This window comes from Acomys minous, assembly GCF_964271855.1.
Source record: "Acomys minous genome assembly, chromosome: 16".
NCBI classification, from domain to species: Eukaryota; Metazoa; Chordata; class Mammalia; order Rodentia; family Muridae; genus Acomys; species Acomys minous.
Window position 1 is genome coordinate 68,627,410 of NC_140498.1, and position 21,584 is coordinate 68,648,993.

Genomic DNA, 21,584 nt, shown 5'->3' on the forward strand with positions numbered 1-21,584 from the left:
CTTCCAGAGATCCCCGAGTTCAATTCCGAGCAACCACATGGTGACTCACAACCATCTAGAATATGATCCGATGCCCTCTTCTGGCTTGCAGGTGTACATGCAGGCAAAGCACTGTATATATAATAATAAATAAATAAATCTTCAAAATAACTGAGCATCGGCGGTTTTGTTACGGTAACAACAAACCATAACAAACTAAAGCAGTTGGCTTCAAATTTAGGCTCTTCTCTAATGAAGGCACTCTGAGACCCTGCCCTCCAGGGGGCGGGTGCGAGGCTTGGATATTCCACTAACCCCTGGGCCCCCTTCCTGTGTGTGCTTGTTGCCTGATCCAAAGAACCACAAGAGTGCAATGGTGCGGGGTGCCACACTTTACTCCAGCTTCCTCCCACTTTCTTATTAAATATATCTGAAATATATTAATCTTAGAAAACAGTATTAACACAGTGTTCCTGTTCCGTGAATGCAGGCTGTGGAGTAAACAAACCCAGATTGCAAAAGGGTGGGGGCGCGTGTGCAAAACCCTGGAGTGTGAGGTGCTGGGGGCCTTCGCTGGACTGTGGTCTCCCTGCGGGAAAGGCGCGGCATCCTCTGCCTGTCACACCAGGAAGGAAAGGAAGCCAGGAAAGAACCCGGGAGGCCACAGGACCCCCATCCTCAAAGGACCGCCTGACGGGGACAGCCGTTCAGTTGGGAGCTTATCTGGTGTTGGGGAGCTCAGTCCCTGAGCAGGTTTTCTGGTTTGGGGTAGCCAAAGAGAACAAAATCGGCCTCGTACAGTTTATAGAGCTGTTGCCTCCAGGCCAGGGGGATGCTGGCAAACCAGCCCTCCTCCCAGCTGCTGGCCGTCCTGTTCCGGTAACTGGGGGGGAAGTGGAGCTGGGAGTCCACCTTGAGGGACCTCAGGAGCTGGGCAGCATCCTCATCCAGTGTCTCCAGCTTTCCCACAAAGTCGTAGTCTATCTGGCACGGGTGGCAGAGGCGGTACACCTGGCGCCAGTGCTCGTTGAAGGGCGCCAGCTTCTCGGTATGTGGGTCTAGCAGGTACTGGATGAAGTTGGCGAAGGAGACCTTGAGGCCGGCCCTGAAGGCCTCGCTGACCGTGGCGGGCAGGCTGGTGTGGTTGGCGTACAGCCGGAGCATGGGCACTGCGAACCTGCGGTAAAACTCCTCGTTCTCCAGTTCGAACTTGCTGCGGAAGGCTGAGATGAGGCGCACGAAGGGGTCGCGCACGAACAGGAATTTGGTGTATTTCTTCAGCTTGACCTTCATGAGGTGACGGGAGAACTTCCCGTAGCGGCGCCAGAACTTGTTGAAGGTCAGGTGCGTGCTGGAGTTGTGCACGTGCTCCCGGGGGATGTCCAGGGGGTCTCGGTAGGGGCTGCCCCGGTCCAGCAGGCTCTCGCTCAGCACGATCATCACTCGCTTCCAGTTGGTGCAGGCCACCTTGGGCACGTAGCAGTAGATGACCCCGTGGCGGTCGTCCACGATCAGGTGGTTCAGTTCGTAATTGGGGATGTCATCAAAGGAACGGTCCTTAGTGGGGAACGCCAGGCTGGCGTTGGCACAGAAGTCTCTCAGCAGGCTCCTCCTCTCGGCCTGTTGCCGGTCCCGGTCTGGGCTCTGCTGGGCATCATGGGTGGACCAGTCGTAGCCCCTCACGTTCTCCTCCATGCGGCTCAGCACCGGCTTGCTGGGGGCGAGCACCGGGGGCTGCTCAGTTTTTCTTCCGGAAAGGTCGCTCTGCTTCGCATCAGAACTAAGAAGGATATCCAAAAACTCGTCCACGTCGGAAGTGAACACGGTCTCCTCACGCAGCCCCGGGGTGGGAAGGGGTTCTAGGATGTGGGGCCTGGACAGTGACGTGTGCAGATAGAAGTGGGCGGTGCCCACGTTGTCCCAGTATACAATGATCAAAAGAATCATGAGGGCCGACCCCAGTACCAGCCACAGCCGGAAGAGCCGAGGCTTGGTCATGCTGCCCTGGGCAGGGCCACACCTGGCCCCTCACTTCCGCCTTGTGTACAGCTGGGGCATGGTGCTGGGAGAGAGACCTGGAGAGGCCAGAAGACAGCAGGTTAGAGGTTCGCAAGAGCACTGACTTTTCTCCCGTGCGCCGGACTGGGGGTGTTGAGTATTTGCTGACATGGGGACCCCCTCCCCTTCCCACCAGCCAGCCCCACCTCCGGTCCAGCCTCTATGTGTTGATGCTTGTTGGAGCGTCAGTTATTCCAGCTTGGGGTGTCACCAAAGTAAGCAGAGAAGACCCTTTGTCCTTGCACCGAAAAAGGACAGGGGGCTAGGGAGATGTCCCAGTTTAATGTGCAAGCACGAGGACCTGAGTTACATCCTTAGAACCGATTTCAGCCAGGTGTGACCAGGCACATTGGTGACACCTTTAATCCCAATACTGGGGAGGCAGAGGCACGAGGATCTCTTAGCTCAAGGCCAGCCTGATCTACAGAGGGAATTCCAGGACATACAGGGCTACACAGAGAAACCCTGTCTCAAAAAAGCCAAGGAACAAACAACCCCCCCCCCAAAAAATAATCCCTTTAAAATGCCTTTAATCCCAGCACTGGGGGGCAGAGGCTCACAGGCTCCTGAGCTGGAGTTCCAGCCTACTCTAAAGAGTGAGTTCTAGGACAGCCAGGACTACATAGAGACACCCTCTCTCCAAGCTCCCCCGCCCCAACCCCGCAGCAACCAAACCAAACCAAACCAAACCAAACCAAAGCCAGGTGTGGAGGTATCTGTAATCTCAGCAGTGGGGATGCAGAGGGAGGAGGAAGGAGGATTCCTGGGGTACACTGGCCAGCCTGTGGAATACAGTGGGCAAGCCTCAAGTCCCAGTGAGAGACGCTATTTCAAAAGAGAAGGTACATGGCTCCAAGGGAATGACCTCTGACCTACATACACAACCCTTACACACATGTGCATCTGCACACATATATACGCCCACATACAAGCCCCAAGATGACACCCGAGGTTGACTTGTGGCCTCTAGCCTTCCTACACCTCCCCCCATATACAGTCTCTCTCACACACATAAAATAACATTTTATTTTATTTTTGGTTATCTTGTGACAGGGTTTCTCTGTGTTGCCCTGGCTGTCCTGGAACTCTGTAGGCCAGGCTGGGCCTCAAACTCACAGTGATCCACCTGCGTCTGCCTCCTGGATGTTGAGATTACAGGCGTGGACCACCTCACCCGGCTTAAAAAACAAAACAAAAACCAGAAAGAGGTGGAAAGGGGTACCTAGAAACTAACCACTCGAGGAGAGCCAAGGAGGAAGGAGCTGGGTTGGAGCGAGCATCCGCCTCAGCCACAGCTGGGCCCATGTGGACAATCGAGTGCCCAGATGGCGCAGACCTGAAGCCCAGGTCAGGGTCAGAGGTCCCCAGCGAAGTGCAGCTGTCCCATCACTGAGGCCAGGGCCATGCTCACAATAGCCAAGTGACAGGAAAATCAGTCTAGTAACAGCCATACCGTTGAAGCAAATCACCAATGGGAAAGCGTATCAGGGCCTCCTGGGAGGCCACTCTGCACAGCAGCAAAGCAGGTGCCACACTCCTCGTCCTGCCCAGGTGCCAGGTGGGAGTCATGGGGCCTGAGCAGTCCCCACCCTTAGGAGCAAGAGGTGCTTGACTGTCAGCATGATGGCAGAGTAGCCTGGGCCTTGACCCGACCTTGTGCCAATGTCTAGGAGGAGACGGTTAAATGGTGCCTGCCCCGTTCATAGCAAGACCAGAGGGGGCCTGAGGTCCACCCTTACTCCCATCCCCATGGCATGGAGTGGGTGGACAGAGGAGATGGGGGCAGAGCTGGTTGGCACTTCACTTCCTCCATTCCTTTCCACTGGGCCGGAAAATATTAGTCATATGAACAGTCATCAAAAGCAAGCAGGAACAGTTATATTAATAGCAGATGAAGAAAACTTCAGAAGAAAAGAACTGACCCAAGACAAGGAGAGATGCTGCATCATTACAGAAAATCCACCCCACAAGGAGGTAGCAAGCACAAACACATACGCATCGCACAATATAGCTTCAAAATACATAAAGCAAGAATTCAGACTCTGAGGGGATATAGCTGGATTCTATTCCCAGAACTGCATTAAATTAGGTGTGGGTACATGCCTGGAATCTCAGTACTCAGGGGGTGGAGGCAGGAGGATCAGGAATTCAGGCTCATCCTGGGCTACACAGTGAGTTTGAGGATAGCCTAGGCTATATAAGACCCTATCTCAAGAAAAAGTTGGGTTTTTGTTGTCGTTGTTCGTTTGTTTTGTTTTTAAGTCTATAGTTAAGGTATATGTGGCAGGGAGGGAATCCACAATTACAGTTGGAGACTTGAACATTTTACTCTTTACATACGATTGTGTTCGATTACATGTATTTGTGTGTCTGTGTGCGTGGGTATCTGCATCGGAGTGCAGATGCCCTCAGAGGAGAGCAGAAGGCATCAGAGCCCCGGGAGCTGGAGTCATAGATGGTCGCGAGCCATCTGATGCGGATGTTGGGAAGCAAACTTGGGTCCTCGGCAAGAGCAGTGCACCCTCTCAACTGCTGAGGCATCTCTCCAACCCTGACATTGCAGCCTTGCTAACTGAAGGAGCCACAGGACAGGATGAACAGACACACGCATGCTTCCTGATAGAACTGAATTCACCTGTCCCCCCTCCAAGCAGCAGAGCGTTCAACATGGCAAGCCAAACGTAGTTAACAGTTAACAGAACTGAAGCTAGTCAGAATTAGAATAAAAAACTAGATATCCATATCAGAAAGCTAACAAGAGACTGTTCAAACTTGTGGGAATCAAATGGCCAACTTCTAAATAATCCATGGGCTAAAGAACCCACAGAGGGGGCTGGAGAGGTGGCTCAGCGGTTAAGAGCACTGACTGCTCTTCCAAAGGACCTGAGTTCAATTCCCAGCACCTACATGGCAGCTCACAGCTGTCTGTAACTCCAAGATCTGACACCCTCACACAGACAGACATACATGCAGGCAAAACACCAGTGTATATAAAGTTTAAAAAAAAAAAAAAGAGCCCACAAAGGAGCCGGGCATGGAGGCTACATAATTCCAGCACTCTGGGAGGCAGAGGTGGATGGATTGTGAGAGTTCAACGCAAACTTGGTCTACACAGAGAAACCCTGTCTTGGAAAGAGAGAGAGAGAAGAAAAGAAGCCACTAAGGGGGCTGGAGAGATAACTCAGCCGTTAAAGGCTAGGCTCACAACCAAAAATATAGGAAGCTACAAAGGGATTTTTGTTACTGTTGGTTGTTTGAGGTATCGCTTTGCTATTTAGGATAGGCTAGGCTCAAACTGCCCACCATCCTCCTTAGCTCCCCAAGTGCAGGCATGCACCAGCATGTTTGGGCTCCAAAGCATGTTTTTAAAGCACACGCATGGGAGCCGCATACACACGTAACATAACACAGGTAGAGGTCAAAAGACTTCCCTGGAGTCGGTCCTCCCCTCCCACTGTGCTTTGAGGCGGGACCTCTCATTTCAGCCACGGTGTACACACTTCCGGCTAGTTCTTCCCTCCCTGTCTCCCGCTGGGCCGTAGGTGTGCTGTGTTAGATGCACGCCACTGCATCTGGCTTTTTATGGGGCTTCTGGGGGATCACACCTACGCAGCAAGCACTTCACGCACAGTCACCTCAGCCCCTTAAAGAAAAGATTTAAAAAGGCTTTGTCGGACTCAATGAAAACCAAGAACACCAAGCGCTCCAGGTAAGGAGGGCTCGGCACTGGAAGGTGGGAGACCTCAGATTAACGGTGTAAACTTGGCCAGGTACGGTGGCACAGAGGCAGAAGGATTTCCATGAGCTCAAGCCCAGGGTGATGCATATAGTGAGACCCTATCTCAAACAAACAAAAACAAGTAATTATCTAGATAAATAGATAATATATTATACTGTCTATTATTTACTTATATAGATAATATTTGTTTGTTTATAGACAGTGTCTGCCTGCATGTGTGTCTGCCCGCCAGAAGAGGGCACCAGATCTCATTACAGATGGTTGTGAGCCACCATGTGGCTGCTAGGAATTATACTCAGGACCTTTGGAAGAACAGCCAGTGCTCTTAACCTCTGAGACATTTCTCCAGCCCTTATATAATATTTATGAATAGTAAATATCTTTTTATATAGATAAAACTCCCACTTCTCTTGCCTTCCTTTGCCTTCTCTCTCTCTCTCTCTCTCTCTCTCTCTCTCTCTCTCTCTCTCTCACTCTCTCTCTCGGTTTTTCGAGACAGGATTTCCCTGTGTAGCCTTGGTTGTCCTAGACTCACTTTGTAGACCAGGCTGGCCTCGAATTCACAGCGAGTGCTGGAATTAAAAGTGTGTGCCACTACCGCCCGGCTCCTATCTGGGTTCTTATAGGAAATAAAACATGGTACAAACCCAGAATATTGCTCTAATGCCACACTATGGATGAAACTCAGGGTTTCACAGACAACGGGCAAGCACTCTCTGCCTGAGCCACACCTCCAGCCTCTCACTGGGGGATTCTAGGCAGGTGCTCTACCACTGAGTTGCACCCCAGCCCTTACTGGGGGATTCCAGGCTGGTGCTCTAATACTGAGCCACACCCAAGCCCCTCACTGGGGGATTCTAGGCAGAGACTCTACCACTGAGCCACACCCCAGCCCCTCACTGGGGGATGCTAGGCAGGGGCTCTACTACTGAGCCACACCCCAGCCCCTCACTGGGGGATTCTAGGCAGGGGCTCTCCCACTGAGCCACACCCCAACCCCTCACTGGGGGATTCCAGGCAGGTGCTCTACCACTGACCACACCCCAGGCCCTCACTGGGGGATGCTAGGCATGTGCTCTACCTTTGAGCTACTGGACAGCCAACCCCCATTGTTCCCTCATCCAGTTTTAGACATTTCCTGGTGTAACAACTCAAGTCCTCACACATCCAGATTTTGGCCAACTGCAGCCCCTCTCACAACTTTTTACACCAAGGTGACAAACCCATGGACTTTGTCCACTAAGACACATTTGCCTTCCAGTCTGAGAGGCCAGGGGTAATTTTTAACATCAAGGCAGTCCTCTCTTGTCATGTCTGACCTCAGACAAACCACATAAACAGCAGTTACAGAAATGAGTCAGCTGTATACAGGAGAGAGCTCTGTGACAGCGGCCCTTTGAAGGGGCCCACTCTGCCACTTTAAAATCACAACTCACTGGACTGCAAGGGACAGAAGCAAAGGAGTGAAAAGGCCAGCCGGTCAGCACTACCAACAACCAGTTTTATTTTATTTTACTCTTTAAGTAGTTTGGGATCTAGGAATTAGTCTAGCCTTGTTTCCAGACATCTGGGGGAACACTTTGCTGCCTGCTGTGAGGGTTGGGGAGTCAGCTGAGAGTGGTGATGTAGAGAGCCACAGCCATGGTCCCCGCCTGCCTCAAAAACAGTCAGGGACCACAGATGACCTCAGAGAGTAATTTTCCATTTAAAAAATAAGGGTGTTATTTTCAAACCCAAAAGCTCCAAAGCTTTCAAAACAGCAGTCAACAAAAGGCCCCGTGTGCTCCGAAACAACAGGAGCAGTGGGCTGGGGCGTCTCAGCCAAAGGACCTGCCATCCCATAGACTCGCCTCAGCTGGGGGACCTGGGCTCTGCCTCCCGCAGGACACCACACAAGCTGAGTCTCACTCAGACGCTCAACTGCGGATACGTGTACAGGCCAGCGTCCCGTGTGCCCCTAAGTGTTCTGATAACCGGGACAGATTCCACACCAAGCACAACAGTCAGGCAGGTGCAGCTGCCTGTGACCAGGCTATCACACCCTTCTCTCAGCCATCACATGCAAGGCAGAAGGCAGACGCCATGTCGGGGCCCAGCTGTCCCAAACCACCCTTCACAGCAGCACGGGCAAGGAGCTGGGCACAGGAGGGTGGCTAGGGCACACACTGCTGTGACCTCAGCCACATCACGTCCAGTCACCCTTAGCCAGGAGTGAACGTGCAAGGCAGAGCCACACTTCCAAAAGGGTGGCGTTTGTTTTTCAGAATTCCTGACCATCATGCAAGAACATCAAATAACACGGGAGGGTTTCTTCTGTGTGTCAGGAGGGCCAGGCCACTGGAAGTGAAGGTATTTACCCAAAGCTTATTCTGGGGCTGTGGAGATGGCTCAGCGGGTAAAGTGTGTCAACCCCAAAACACCATCCTCATCTCATAGGGGATAAGATAGTTTATTCTGGGGGGGCGGAGGACAGTGATCGTGGCCCTAAGAATGGATTTAGGTTATCCCAAATTCCATATTGCAATGTGGTAACAGTTAGAAGTTAACAGTAAACAGGACCAAGGTGCTTCTCAAATACCCTGGCCGAACCATCAGGTGGGCCGGTCACAGAGGATCCAGGAGGTCTCTGCTATAGGCCATAAATGCCGATAGCATTCTCAACGTTTTGGGTGGGGGGAGCTAGGTGTCTGTTTATAGATTCCAAAGTATTTGTCTACTAGTCAAAAGGATGTCAGGCCAGACACAGAGGAGGGCAAGAATTGGCTACTAAGGCAGCCGCAGGCTGATTAAGATAAAGTGTAATTAGGTTCTGGACCTGCAACATGCCAACCTCCACCTAGTCACTACTGCACAATCACACACATAGACACAGATACAACACACATAGTTATTCTGAGCGTGTGTGCGTGTGTGTTTGTGTGTCTGTGCATAGGCCTGTCTGTGTGTGCGTGCACACACATCTTGAGTTTGGCAGAACATGATGTTGCACACATTTAATCCCAGCACGTAGGAGGCAGAGGCAGGTGGATTTCTTGAGTTCTGGGCCAGCCTGGTCTACTGGTCTACATAATGAAAACCTGTCTCTGAAAAAAAAAGAGAGAGGCCAGGTGGTGGTGGCGCACGCCTTTAATCCCAGAGCTCTGGAGACAGAGGCAGGCAGATCACTGTGAGTTCAAGGCCAGCCTGGTCTACAAAGCGAGTCTAAGACAGCCAAGGCTACATAGGGAAACCCTGTCTTGAAAAACAAAAACCCAACAAACAAACAAGGCAGATTTCTTTGACTTAAATAGTGGACCTTCTCCATTTGGCCCAGGCCAGACGAGAACAGTAATTTCAACCAAAATTCCAACAGGCTTTTTATAGAAATTGACATATTTTTTTGAAATTCAAAGACCTTACAATGATGAAAGCAAGACATCCTGATGTCATGTGGTTGTTTTAAAGCTGGGTCACAGTTTCCTGGGCCTGCATTTCTCAGCCCCTTAATCACTAGAGGCAATCCCAATCCCCCACCCTCAGCGAGTGCTCATGTGCTCTCTCTCTCTCTCTCTCTCTCTCTCTCTCTCTCTCTCTCTCTCTCTCTCTGTCCCTTTTTTTCTTCTTCCCAGCTACTTTGTAGTATTGAGGACAGAACCCAGCACTTCACAGACGCTAGAATATCGCCCTACCACTGAGCCACACCCCAGCCCCTCACCGGGGGATTTTAGGCAAGTGCTCTACCACTGAGCCACACCCCAGCCCCTCACTGGGGGATTCTAGGCAGGGGCTCTACCACTGAGCCACACCCCAGCCCCTCACTGGGGGGATTCTAGGCAGGGGCTCTACACTGACCTCTTCCCTCTTTTCCCTTTTTATTTTGATACAAGGTCTCATAAACTGCCAGCACTAGCTTTGGACTCACTACATAGCCAGGCAGTCCTGGCATTTGCCATCCTCTTGCCTCTGCTTCTCAAGTAGCTGAGATTATTGGCATGAGTTCCCAGGCTGGGTTTACATTAGTTAATTTCTTACGCTCGCTCTCTTTGTGCCCACACACTCTGTACACTAGCCGTTTCTCTGCAGAAGCCTGCCTAACCAACATTTGCTTTGCCCCTTGGACTGCGAGTTTGTTTCTTTGCCCTGTCATACAGTCAGAAGCCTCGTCAGTGAGAAATGCATAGGAAATGTGAGGGGACAGAAAGCAATGTGCTTGGCTGGGTGGGAGGGAAGATCACCGCAGGCCAAGCCAGCCAGGTATGTCAGGGTCAGCCAGCCCTCGGATCTGACAGCAGACCCCCAGGGGCTCTAGAACCTTTCTGAGAAGGCACTTCTTCCCAACTGACTCACTCTGGCTCCTCTGAGCTTTCTTCACATACTTACTGTAAAGTGATTGACGCACAATAAAACTCCCTCTTCTTGCTTAATATGTAGCTCACTATGCAACTGAAAAGATTTTGGCATATGTATACCACAATTAATATTTCCAGCGGGGTGTGGTGCTGCATGCCTGTATCCCAGTACTAGGGAGGTGGGGGCAGGAGGAGGAGCTTGGTTACACGAGATCCTGACTTGAAAATAATAAAACGCTGCCTATGCTCACCCTCTGACTCGCAGCCATGGCAATCTCCACTGTTTTCTGGAAGGTGGCTGCAATCACATCATAGAGGCCTTGTTTGTACCTCAGCACAATGCTTTTGAGGTTCACTGAGGCCATCACTTCCTTATGTCCGGGCCTGTGGGTTTTTGGTTTTGGTTTTGGTTTTCCGAGACAGGGTTTCTCTCTGTATCCTTGACTGTCCTGGACTCGAACTCACAGCAATCTGCCTGCCTCTGCCTCCCAATTGCTGGGATTAAAGGCGTGCGCCACCACTGCCTGGCGTGGGCCTGTGTCCTTAACCACTGAGCCACCTCTCTAGCCCCTTGGGATCATTTTATTAGTGGGTCAGCACTGGGCCTCTGCAGGTAGCAACTGTTCAGTTCTGCTATTAATACCATATAGCTGCATGGAAATTGCTGCCATGAGGTGAGCCAGCTGGAACCAGCAGGCCTTGGGCTCACTGGCTTATCAAAACCTCTCATTTAGGATGATGTGGAGATGGCTCGCTGGGTCAAGTACTTGCCACGGAAGCAAAAGGAGCTGAGTAGAATCCATGTGAAGCCAGACACAGCAGCACAGGTCTCTAGCTCCAGCACTCCTGAAGGTCAAAGGCTAGCTACCTTAGTGAACGCAATGACGACGAGACACTGTTTAACACGGTGGAAGGTGCCAGGCGGTGGTGGGGCATGACCGGGTGGTGGTGGGGCATGGCGGGGGGGGGGGGGCATGGCGGGCGGGGGGGGGGGGGGGAGGGCGGTGGCAGCGGCGCCCGGTGTCTGATATCTTCTAAACGTCACATGGGCACCCACACCCATACTCACATGAATTCATATGAACACATACACACAAATCCTTGGTTCTCAGTTACTTCCACACACTAAATCAGACGGCATGTGCAAACAAAAGTGTGCAGCCAACAGTCACATTGACAGTAATTTATGTCAAATGGAAATCGAGAGGAAAGTGGGTGTGGTGGTGATGCCTGTGTCCTCAGCACTCTGAAGGCTGAGGCAGGAACATCAGGAATTCAAAGGCAGCCAGGGTTACAGAGTGATACTGCTTCAAAAGAGAAGGGCGGGGGGGGGGGGGGGGCAGGCGGGGGGCAGGGCTTGCAAGCATGCAGACGCCAGTGAGCCTGAATATCTATGTAATAGCTAGGTTTGGTGGCGAAGGGTTTTTGTTTGTTTGTTTGTTTGTTTTGTTTTGGAGACAGGGTTTCTCTGTGTAGCCAGGCTGTCCTGGATTCATTTTGTAGACCAGGCTGGCCTTGAACTCACTGCAACCTGCCTGCCTCTGCCTCTGGAGTGCTGGAACTAAAGGTTTATAATCCCAGCAAGAAAAAACAGAGAGAGGAGGACCTGGAGCTCTTTGGCTGCCAGCCTGTCTGAATCTACAACCCCAGGCCAGTTAGCCAGGGTCACCACACGCCTTTAGTCCCAGCACTTGGGAGGCAGAGGCAGGCAGATCTCTATGAGTTCAAAGCTAACCTGGTCTACAAAGTGAGTTCCAGGACAGCCAAGGCTACAGAGAAACTCTGTCTTGAGAAAAAAAAAGAAAGAAAGAAAAACAGAAAGAGAGAGAGAATAACCCATAACAAAAACAAAATGGACAGCTCCTGTGAAATGACACCCAAAGTTGTCATCTGGTTGCTGCACGCGCGCACACACACACACACACACACACACACACACACGCATGCACACACATACACATGCATGTATATATGCACACACACATGGGGGAGTGTTGTGTACATCAAGCTCAAGTTTGGTCTTTGATCTCATGACTTCTGCAGAGCTGGGCCTCAGGCTCGCAGGCTTATGAGCCCACATGAATCCTCAGTCTGCAGCTTTCACACACACAGGACATCAGCCCAGCCTACCAGGCCAACAGCTCCAAACCAGATTGGGAGCTCTCCAAAGACAGCAACCAAGCTAATGTTCCTTCCACATTCCACACAGTGCTCAAGTTTGTGTTGACCTGAAAGATAATGCATTTACAGGAGCTAAGTCGATTCAAATACACGTCAAAGGTATTTCCCAGTGTTACCAGATGCATCACTAGGATCAGTTTAAGATCTGTCTGGGGCCAGGCCTGACCCAAGCCTGTGTTCCCAGCTACTCTGGAGGCCGAGGCAAGTACAAAGTCTGCCTAGGAAACACTGAGTTTAAGAACAGCCTGGAAAACTTAGCCAAGGCCTTGTCTCAAAATAAAAAGTTAAAAGGAGGCTGGGAGCCAGAATGTGCTGGTGCATGCCTTCAATGCAGAATGATTTCTATGAATTCAAAGACAGCTTGGACTACTTAGCCAACCAAAGTTACATAGTAAGATCATGTCTCCAAAAAACAAAAACAAAAACAAAAACAAAAGCCGAAGGCTAGAGATGTAGCTTAGTACCTGCCTAGAATCAATCCCCCAGTGAGGGGCTGGGGTGTGGCTCAGTGGTAGAGCCCCTGCCTAGAATCCCCCAGTGAGGGGCTGGGGTGTGGCTCAGTGGTAGAGCACCTGCCTAGAATCCCCCAGTGAGGGGCTGGGGTGTGGCTCAGTGGTAGAGCCCCTGCCCAGAATCCCCCAGTGAGGGGCTGGGGTGTGGCTCAGTGGTAGAGCCCCTGCCTAGAATCCCCCAGTCAGGGGCTGGGGTGTGGCTCAGTGGTAGAGCCCCTACCTAGAATCCCCCAGTGAGGGGCTGGGGTGTGGCTCAGTGGTAGAGCACCTGCCTAGAATCCCCCAGTGAGGGGCTGGGGGGTGGCTCAGTGGTAGAGCACCTGCCTAGAATCCCCCAGTGAGGGGCTGGGGTGTGGCTCAGTGGTAGAGCCCCTACCTAGAATCCCCCAGTGAGGGGCTGGGGTGTGGCTCAGTGGTAGAGCACCTGCCTAGAATCCCCCAGTGAGGGGCTGGGGGGTGGCTCAGTGGTAGAGCACCTGTCCAGAATCCCCCAGTGAGGGGCTGGGGTGTGGCTCAGTGGTAGAGCACCTGCCTTGAATCCCCCAGTGAGGGGCTGGGGTATGGCTCAGTGGTAGAGCCCCTGCCTAGAATCCCCCAGTGAGGGGCTGGGGTGTGGCTCAGTGGTAGAGCCCCTGCCTAGAATCCCCCAGTGAGGGGCTGGGGTGTGGCTCAGTGGTAGAGCACCTGCCTAGAATCCCCCAGTGAGGGTCAGTGTCATGGCTCAATGAGAGAGTATGTGTGAGAGCCAAGGTTCCCTCCCCAGAACAGAAAACAATAGTAGGCCATGCTGGACTCTCCTTACAAAGTCCACCCATACCCTCACCTCTCTCTAGGCTGCAGCCAAGCCTCTCACAGCTCTCACTTGCATTGCTCCAATGGCCCCAACACCTCGCTCTGCTTCTACCGTTACCTTCCTGCCACACTGCTGTGGTGAGAGCCAATTAGGGCACAGCCCTGTCCCCAGTCCTCCAATCCATGGTGTCCCCGGCTTCTCACTTCTAACCCTTTCCATGGTAGTCACCAGGCCTGCGCATCTTTCCTCTTGGTCCCTTCGGCATAGCCAAAGAGGTTCCTTGTCATTCATCAGTGGCCTGGTGGCGCAGGCTCCTGCTGCACCGATGTCCCTTTGCCTCGCCACGCTCTGGGGCACTCCAGCGCTCACTCTGTTCACAGGCCTCCCTGATCATGCCCCAGCTCTGCCTGCCCACCACACAGCCACTGGCTGTGTCTCATTTCCCCTCCACACCGCTGTGGAGACCGTCACCACTTGCATTAAGCAACTCTGGGAGGGAGGACCCATCTTATTTGTCCTAGCATGTCTTCCAAGGTTCAGGGCACCGGGACTCACATGAGGTAAGTGTTAGGAGGACGAGCCGTGTTCTCTGCCATCTTAATTCTGAAAGTGGGGAAGGGTCACCAGCACTCTTTCTACTTGTAAATATGTTTTGTTTTTTTTTTTAATTTTCCTTTACAGGAGCAGGTTGGCACAGTGGTATTTGCTGCATAAGCATACGAATACACATTTGAATCCTCACAGCCATGTGAAAAACTGGACATGTCTACACATTGTACCTGTAATCCCAGCATTGGGGGTAGGTGGGAGACAGGAGGGTCCTGAGGCCTTGCTGGCCAGCCAAGCCAAAACAGCAAGTTCCAGGTTCAGGGAGAGGCCCCGTCGCAGAAAATAAGGTTGCGAGGGCTGGAGAGATCGTTCAGCAGTTAAGAGCACAGGCTGCTTTTCCAGAGGACCTAGGTTCAATACTCCGCATCCACGTCAAGTAGCTCACAACCGCCTGCAGCTCCAGAACTCTGTGAGCACTTAGGCACAGTGGCTACACACACACACATGCATGAATTAAAAAATCCATCTTAAAGCTGGGCATTGGTGGCTCACGCCTTTAACCCCAGCACTTGGGAGGCAGAGGCAGGTGGATCTCTGTGAGTTCGAGGCCAGCCTGGTCTACAAAGTGAGTCTAGGACAGCCAAGGCTAACACAGAGAGAACCCTGTCTCAGGGGGGAAAAATCCATCTTAAAAAACAGAAATGAAAAGGGACAAAGATGACTAAGGGCAGCACGGAGTCTTTGACAAACGACCAGGAGACCAGAGCTGAGCCAGGACACTGAGAACAATGGCAATAGTGAGGGAAGTGCATACAGGAAAGCCCCGCCATCTAGAAAGCGCTGCGCACAAGCCGGCCAAGTAGGGGAAGTCTTCTGCCCTAAGACACGTAAGGCCAGCTGGGACTGTTGCAATCTTCTTTCTTTTCCCGTCCTCACTGCTTCTCCCTCATCGCTCCCTCCCTCTCTGTCTCTGTCTCTCCTTCTCCCCACCTCTCCTCTCTGAGATAGGGTCTCACTATGTAGCCCAGGATGGCCTCAAACTCAGAAATCCAGCCACCTCTGCCTCCTGAGTGCTGGCACGTATGGCGGCTTTGGCTGTCGGCTTAGTCTGTGCACCTGCTAACTCTCAGTAGCTGCCACCCAGTCCCATCTCAGCGGGTGACATCACAGTGTGTCCCTTCCCAGGCATGTCATGACTCCAATTCGAGCAGCAGCCCATGCTTACATACACTGCCACGGCTCCGGAGAGACTATTTGCAGCTGGGCCTGCCAGGACACCCTAACTATTTTTTTTTTTTCTTTTTCCTCCCGCACAACAGTTTATTTTCCAGGGAACTAATAACAGTCTCGTGTTTTCGTTCGCTTTCTTTTCGGTGTTTTTAGGACGAACCCAGCCTCAACTCTGCCAACTGTGTCAAGTCCCCTGCAGCTGTTCCAGCGCACAGAATCTTGTGACTCCATCTCCTCCAAGCCCGTCCCCTCCCAGAGCCCTGTGAGCTGCTGGGGTCAGGAGCACCTGTGGCCGTGGTGCTCTCCTGGTCCTCTCTGTCTGCACAGCTCGCCTCACCCATCTCCGGGGAACGGACTGTTCCATTTCCCCTCAACTGTCTTTCTCTGTCTAGGCTCAACACATTGCACACAAGCTGGCCAGTCACTCTCCAGTTCAGGAGGGACAAGTTTGGACAGAATGTTACGGGTCTAGCCTATGCTTTTCTCGCCTGAGGATGGCACTCAAGGGGGACAGGTTTTCCCTCAGGAGTTTTCTATGTACTTACTTTTGTTGAGACCGAGTTTTGTCACTGAACCCAGAATTCATGGCTTCTGTCAGAATGGCTGGCCAGTGAGCCGCAGGGGTCATCCTTCCCCCACGCCCCCTTCTCCGCCATACTGGGCCTGTAGGGGATACATGGCCACACTTGGCTTTATGTGGGTGCAGGGGATCCAAACTCAGGTCCCCACACTTGCTGTCCTGGACTCGCTTTGTAGACCAGGCTAGCCTCGAACTCACAGCGATCCTCTTGCCTCTGCCTCCTCCCGGAGTACTGAGATTCCAGGTGTGCGCCACTGCATCCGATTATGTTTTTCTTTTTTGAGACAGGTTCTCGTATAGCTCAGCCTAGCCCCAAACTACTTGATATGCAGCATATGACCCTGAACTTCTGATCCTTTTACGTTCATATTCTCTACCCCCCCCCCCTATAATCAGCCTCCCAAGTGCTGGGATCACATGTGTGAACCCCAGGCCCATTCTAACTTTGTCTTTTTTTTTGGGTTTTTCAAGACAGGGTTTCTCTGTGTAGCCTTGACTGTCCTGGACTCACTTTGTAGACCAGGCTGGCCTCAAACTCACAGCGATCCACCTGCCTCTGCCTCCAGAGTGCTGGGATTAAAGGTGTGCGCCACCACGCCCGGCCAGCTTTTTTTTTTTTTTTTAAGATTTATTTATTATGTGTACAGTGCTGTTTGCATGTACACCCGCAGGGCAGAAAAGGGCATCAGCTCACACACTATAGATGGTTGTGAGGCACTATGTGGTTGCTGGGAATTGAACTCATGACCTCTGGAAGAGCAGTCAGTGCTCTTAACCTCTGAGCCATCTGTCCAGCCCCCTAACTTTGGCTTTTTGAGACAGAGTCTCACTATGTAACACAGACTGGCCTCTCACCTCCTGCCTCAGCCTCCCAAGTCCAAGGAAGGCAGCATGTGCCTCCCCACCCCATTCCATAAAGAACTCTTATTTATGAGGTTTGTTTTTGTTTTTGAGACAGGGTTTCTCTGTGTAGCCTTGGCTATCCTGAACTCACTTTGTAGACCAGGCTGGCCTACAGTCTGGTCACAGTGATCCACCTGCCTCTGCCCCCCCTAGTGCTGGGATAAACACATGCACCCCACCGCCTGGCTCAGTTATGAATTTCTCTAGAAACAATACACCTGAGTGTTCCAACTGGGGACTGGCCACTGCTACTCTCGGCTACTCCAGTTCCAAGAAGGTCACCCACCCTCCAGGCCGTACAGGTGGGCTGGTCCAGCTTGGGAGCTCGATGCTCTCATCTGCCACTCTCTCTGGTGATCTGAGGGCAGCTCCCTTCCCCCACTCACAACTGGTCTGCTGTTTCCCATTTGGCAAGTTTCAGAGTTTCTAAATAGTTTCAGAAACCTCACTGGCTAACAGCAGGAAACATTATGCGAGAGGGTGGGCTATTTCCAGCCACATCTGTGGGCCGGGGACAGCCACTAGCAGGGACTGTACACACTAAAGGGGGTGTGAAAGGCACAGCTAGCCCCTCCAGCTGCCCCCCCACCTCCCCCTCCCCCGCTTCAGCTCTTGTAGCTCCCGCGCTTTCTCTTCCTTCAGCTCCTCCTGCCTCCCCCTCCCCAGGCCTGGGGTTACAGGCACACACCACGTTCTGGCTACTTGAAAGAGAAACTTTAAAAAACCCAGACAGTGAAGAACATAGCTGTGTAAAATGACAGCCCAGGGCTGGGACCGTGGCCCAGCTGCTAGAACGCTTACCTAGCATGCACAAAGCCCCCCCTGGCTTCCACCTCTAGCACCACATAAAGCCGGTGTTGCGGCTCCTGCCAGTAACCCCAGAACTGGGGAGACGGCGACAGTAAGATCAGGAAGGAGCTCAGGGTTAACCTTGGCTACAGCGGTAAATGAGGCCAGCCTGGGTTACAGGAAACACTGCTTCAAAAACTATACAGGGAGGCAGGTCTGATGGTGCACGCCTGTAATCCCAGCACTTGGGAAGCAGAGGCAGGTGGATCTCTGTGAGTTCAAGGCCAGCCTGGTCTACAAAGCAAGCTCCTAGACAGCCAGGGCTATAAAAAGAAACTCTGTGTCAAAAACGCCAACGAACAAAAATCATGTGTATGGAAAAAAATTGTGTCTATGTGTGTGTAGTGTATTTTTCTACATGAGTTATTATGAGTAACCAGGCTGTTTGCACCCATAGCAGCTTCTGGCCTGGCCTTCCTAGAACAGAACCGCCCTGGTGATCATGTGATGACAATGAACTGTTAAGTCCATAGTTGAAATTCCAAGTTTGAGCACACACACCTCGAGCTGGAGGTTCGCAATGCCACCTATTCTTAGCATCTTAAAAAAAAAATAATAATCTCACACTTGTCCATGCCTCCCCCAGCACCCAGCACCCAGCACGGTAGAGACCAGCATGATCCTGGCTGCCCGCTCCAGAATTTGCATCGCTTCTGCCCCCCCACTCTTCTTCTTCTCCATTTTGGTTTTTCAAGACAGGGTTTCTCTGTGTAGCCCTGGCTGTCCTAGACTAACTTTGTAGACCAGGCTGGCCTCGAACTCACAGCAATCTGCCTGCCTCTGCCTCCCGAGGTCGCCACGCCCAGCCTTCTGCCTGCTTCTCACCATATCCTACAGAGAGACTTGCTAGCCAGAGGAGCTCTTGGGGACTTTAGGCTCCTTACCCTCTGCCCTAGCCACAGTGACACCCACTGCATCTCCCTAGACCCCCGGTTCACCTGCTGGTCCCTCTAGGATCGTGTTTACCTCTAACAGATCTGGTCCCGGCTCATGCCAAACCTCAACTGCGACTTCTGACTATGGAACCTGGGCTCCGGGACAGCATCCAGGCTCCCTCTCAAGCAGAAATGCGTCCTCGCAGGGCCTGGAGGATAGCTGAGTTAATAAAGTGCTCACCGTGCAAGCACAAGGACCTGATTCCCAGAGCCCCCATGGTGCTGTGCGCCTGTAACCCCAGCACTGGGGGGGGGGAGGGGGCCGGGGACGGAGATCAGAGAGAATCCCTGGGCCTCACTGGTCAGCCAGACTGGCCAAACTGGTGAACTCCGGGCCAATCTGTCTCAGAGGAGGTCGATGGCAGTCCTGAGGATGACACCCGAAGTCGGCCCCTGGCCTTCAATGCACCTGCACACACACACACAGACATGCACACACCACAACCACCCAGTTCATCTTTCTCCCCTAAGCCCCCATGAGCAGAGCAGCCCAATGCCTCCTGAATTAGCTGCTCCCACTCTTCATGCCTCAGGTTCCTCTGGTTTGGGCTAGTTTCTTTGAGACAGGGTTTCACATAGCCCAGGCTAGCCTTCAGCTGCAGACCCTCCTGCCTCCGCCCGCTTCTTGAGTGCCAGGTGTGTGATGCCTCCCCTGGCATTCTCTTCGCAAATCGCAAACGTCTTTCATACAGGGCCACTCAACGCAGATGACTGGGACCTGAATCGGGCTGACCTGAGCTACCCTGGGCCCGCGGGTTTCCAGCAAGCCCCCCAATTTGGTGGTTAGCCCCTAAAACAGGAAACGGACCACGCAAGACCACGTACACGAGACGACGGTAAACAGTTACCGCCCGCCTGCAAACTCAGCCCCAAATCCTAGCAACCCGTCAGCACAGAAATTAAACATGAGGATCCGGGCAGGCTGTTTTGGGTTTGGGATTTTTTTTTTTTAAGGCAGAGTCTGACACTGTGTAGCCCAGGCTGGCCTGGACCTCACCCTGCAGCCCAGGCTGCTCTCAAACTCACACAATCCTCTTGGCTCAGATGGCAAATACTGGCAGCACACTCTGCCTCAGGCAGCTCCTAAAGTTGCAGTATCATACCCTGTACAGTACACAGTAGTTTCCCAATAACCGTTCTCTTCTCCTTCACCCCCAGACAGAGGGCCCTAACTTATGTTACCAAGCCTGGAGCCACACTGTGGGGCTCCGGCAATCAAAGGCATGCGGCACCACTCTACCCCGAGGCTCCCAGCGCGGTGTGGGATTATAAAATAAATGATTTAAGAAGGGTGCAAACATTACAGCTCTCTGTGCCACAGCCAGGCGGATGTGCAGAGCCCAGGGTCTGCCAGCGATGTCTTTCGTGGCCAGAAGCCCAAAGAGAAGATAGGTCCTACTGTTAGCCACTAATATTCGGCTTCCTGTGGCCCACTAGGCGTGAGGCGGCTGCTGGAGCAACCGCAGCAAAGCAAAGCCCCAAAAGCTGGGGTCTGCACTGCTGTCTGTGGCCAGCCAAGTTCAGGGACAGGAGGATGCTCAGTACACTGGGGCCAGTGGTGGCTTCAGAGACAGCCTCCTGCAAGGTCTTGCCGGGACACTGCAGCACATTAATCTCTGAACAGTTGCGTTCTCAATTGCTCTTTCGCCCGGACACCCAAATAGCCACAGCCAAAACTGAGAAGGTGTCCCCCTCCGAGCCAGGCGCTTCTACTGCAAGGGCAGCCGGCCAAGTGGCCACACCCTCTTCCACCCATTCTGCAGGGCTGCACAAGGAGATAGCTCAGAGAAGGTGCCCGCTGGGCTAAGGTCGCACAGCTAGCTGTACAGAACCGGAATTCGAACCCGGGACCACGTGGGAGCTGCCTAAGCCAGGCAGAATGGGGAATGAATTTGCATCGCCCACCCGGGGCCCCTCGTCCCACCCCGGACCCGGGAGTCCCACGCACCCCTCATTCTGCTCAAGCCTGTGCTCCTCACCTAGCACCCGCTACAGCCACCACCGCTGCTGTTGCTGCTGCTGCTGCTGTTGCTACTGCTCTGCAGCCGATGTCGCCTCCTCCCGCTAGCAGCCCCGCCCGAAGCGCGGCCCCGCCTCCCCAGACTGATCGCTGCCCCCCCCCCGCATCCTCTCGCGAGAATTAGCAAACGGGACTACGCCTGTCCCTGATGCGCCTGCGCACTCCTCCCCGCCCCTGCCCTCGCCAGCCAGTGCCATGTGGCACCTTATTTACGGCCAGAGATTGGTCCCACCCACCGTCCACTGAGAGTCCCGCCCCTTCCACAGCAACCAATCCGCGGTGGGGGCGTGGCTGATCTCACGGGGCGTTGCCTGTCTCGCGTTTGAACTTGCGGCGTGGGCCAAGCAAGCTGACAATCCTGTCAAGAGTTTATGGGGTTTAAGAAAAGCTAAGCAGGTAAAGCTCTTAGTGAGAGCCAGGCATGGTGGTGCAGGCCTGTCACCGCAGCTACTCGGAGGTCTGAGGCAGTAGGATGGGAGGTTCCAGGCTAGCCTTATTTAATGAGATCCTGTCTCAAAGACCAAACAAGGTATGGGGGAGAGGGTTCAGAGGGTAAATGGAGTGCTTACCTCACAGATGTTAAGAACCTGTGCTCGGGTCCCTACAGCCCACGTTCACGAGCCAGGCTCCGTGGTGCCTGCCTGTAGTGCCGGCAGTGGCAAGATGGGAGGCAAAGACAGGCTGTTCCTGGAGCGTGCTGGCTGGCTGGCTGCCTAGCCCGCACTGTACGGTGACAGTTCAGACCAATGAGAGACTGTCTTAAAAGTTGGACGGTGCCTGAGGTTGTCCTCTGGCCTCCACACGCCACCCTTGAGGTGCACAAGTGCACATGCAAAACAAAGCAAGCACGGTGATGCACACTTGGAATCCTAGCGCTGAGCAGCCTTCTCAAAGCAGGAGACTCGTTTCCGTGCCAACAGACTCTCCC

General features: G+C 52.9%; 1 protein-coding gene across 4 annotated transcripts; it reads right to left on the reverse strand.

Moving 5' to 3' along the window:
- Window positions 1-356: 356 nt before the first annotated feature.
- On the reverse strand, window positions 357-20,723 carry CHST12 (carbohydrate sulfotransferase 12). 4 transcript variants are annotated; one of them, XM_084761279.1, is made up of 3 exons: window positions 20,616-20,723; window positions 15,915-16,032; window positions 357-2,054 (listed from the first exon to the last, which is right to left on the reverse strand). In XM_084761279.1, the coding sequence occupies exon 3, from the start codon at window positions 1,975-1,977 to the stop codon at window positions 718-720; it is 1,260 nt and encodes a 419-aa protein (XP_084617405.1). In that variant the 5' UTR covers window positions 1,978-2,054; window positions 15,915-16,032; window positions 20,616-20,723; the 3' UTR covers window positions 357-717. The 4 variants fall into 4 exon arrangements, with proteins under 4 accessions (XP_084617405.1, XP_084617406.1, XP_084617404.1 ...); XM_084761280.1 differs by having other exon boundaries at window positions 20,585-20,714; XM_084761278.1 differs by lacking the exon at window positions 15,915-16,032.
- Between the last annotated feature and the right edge of the window lie 861 nt (window positions 20,724-21,584).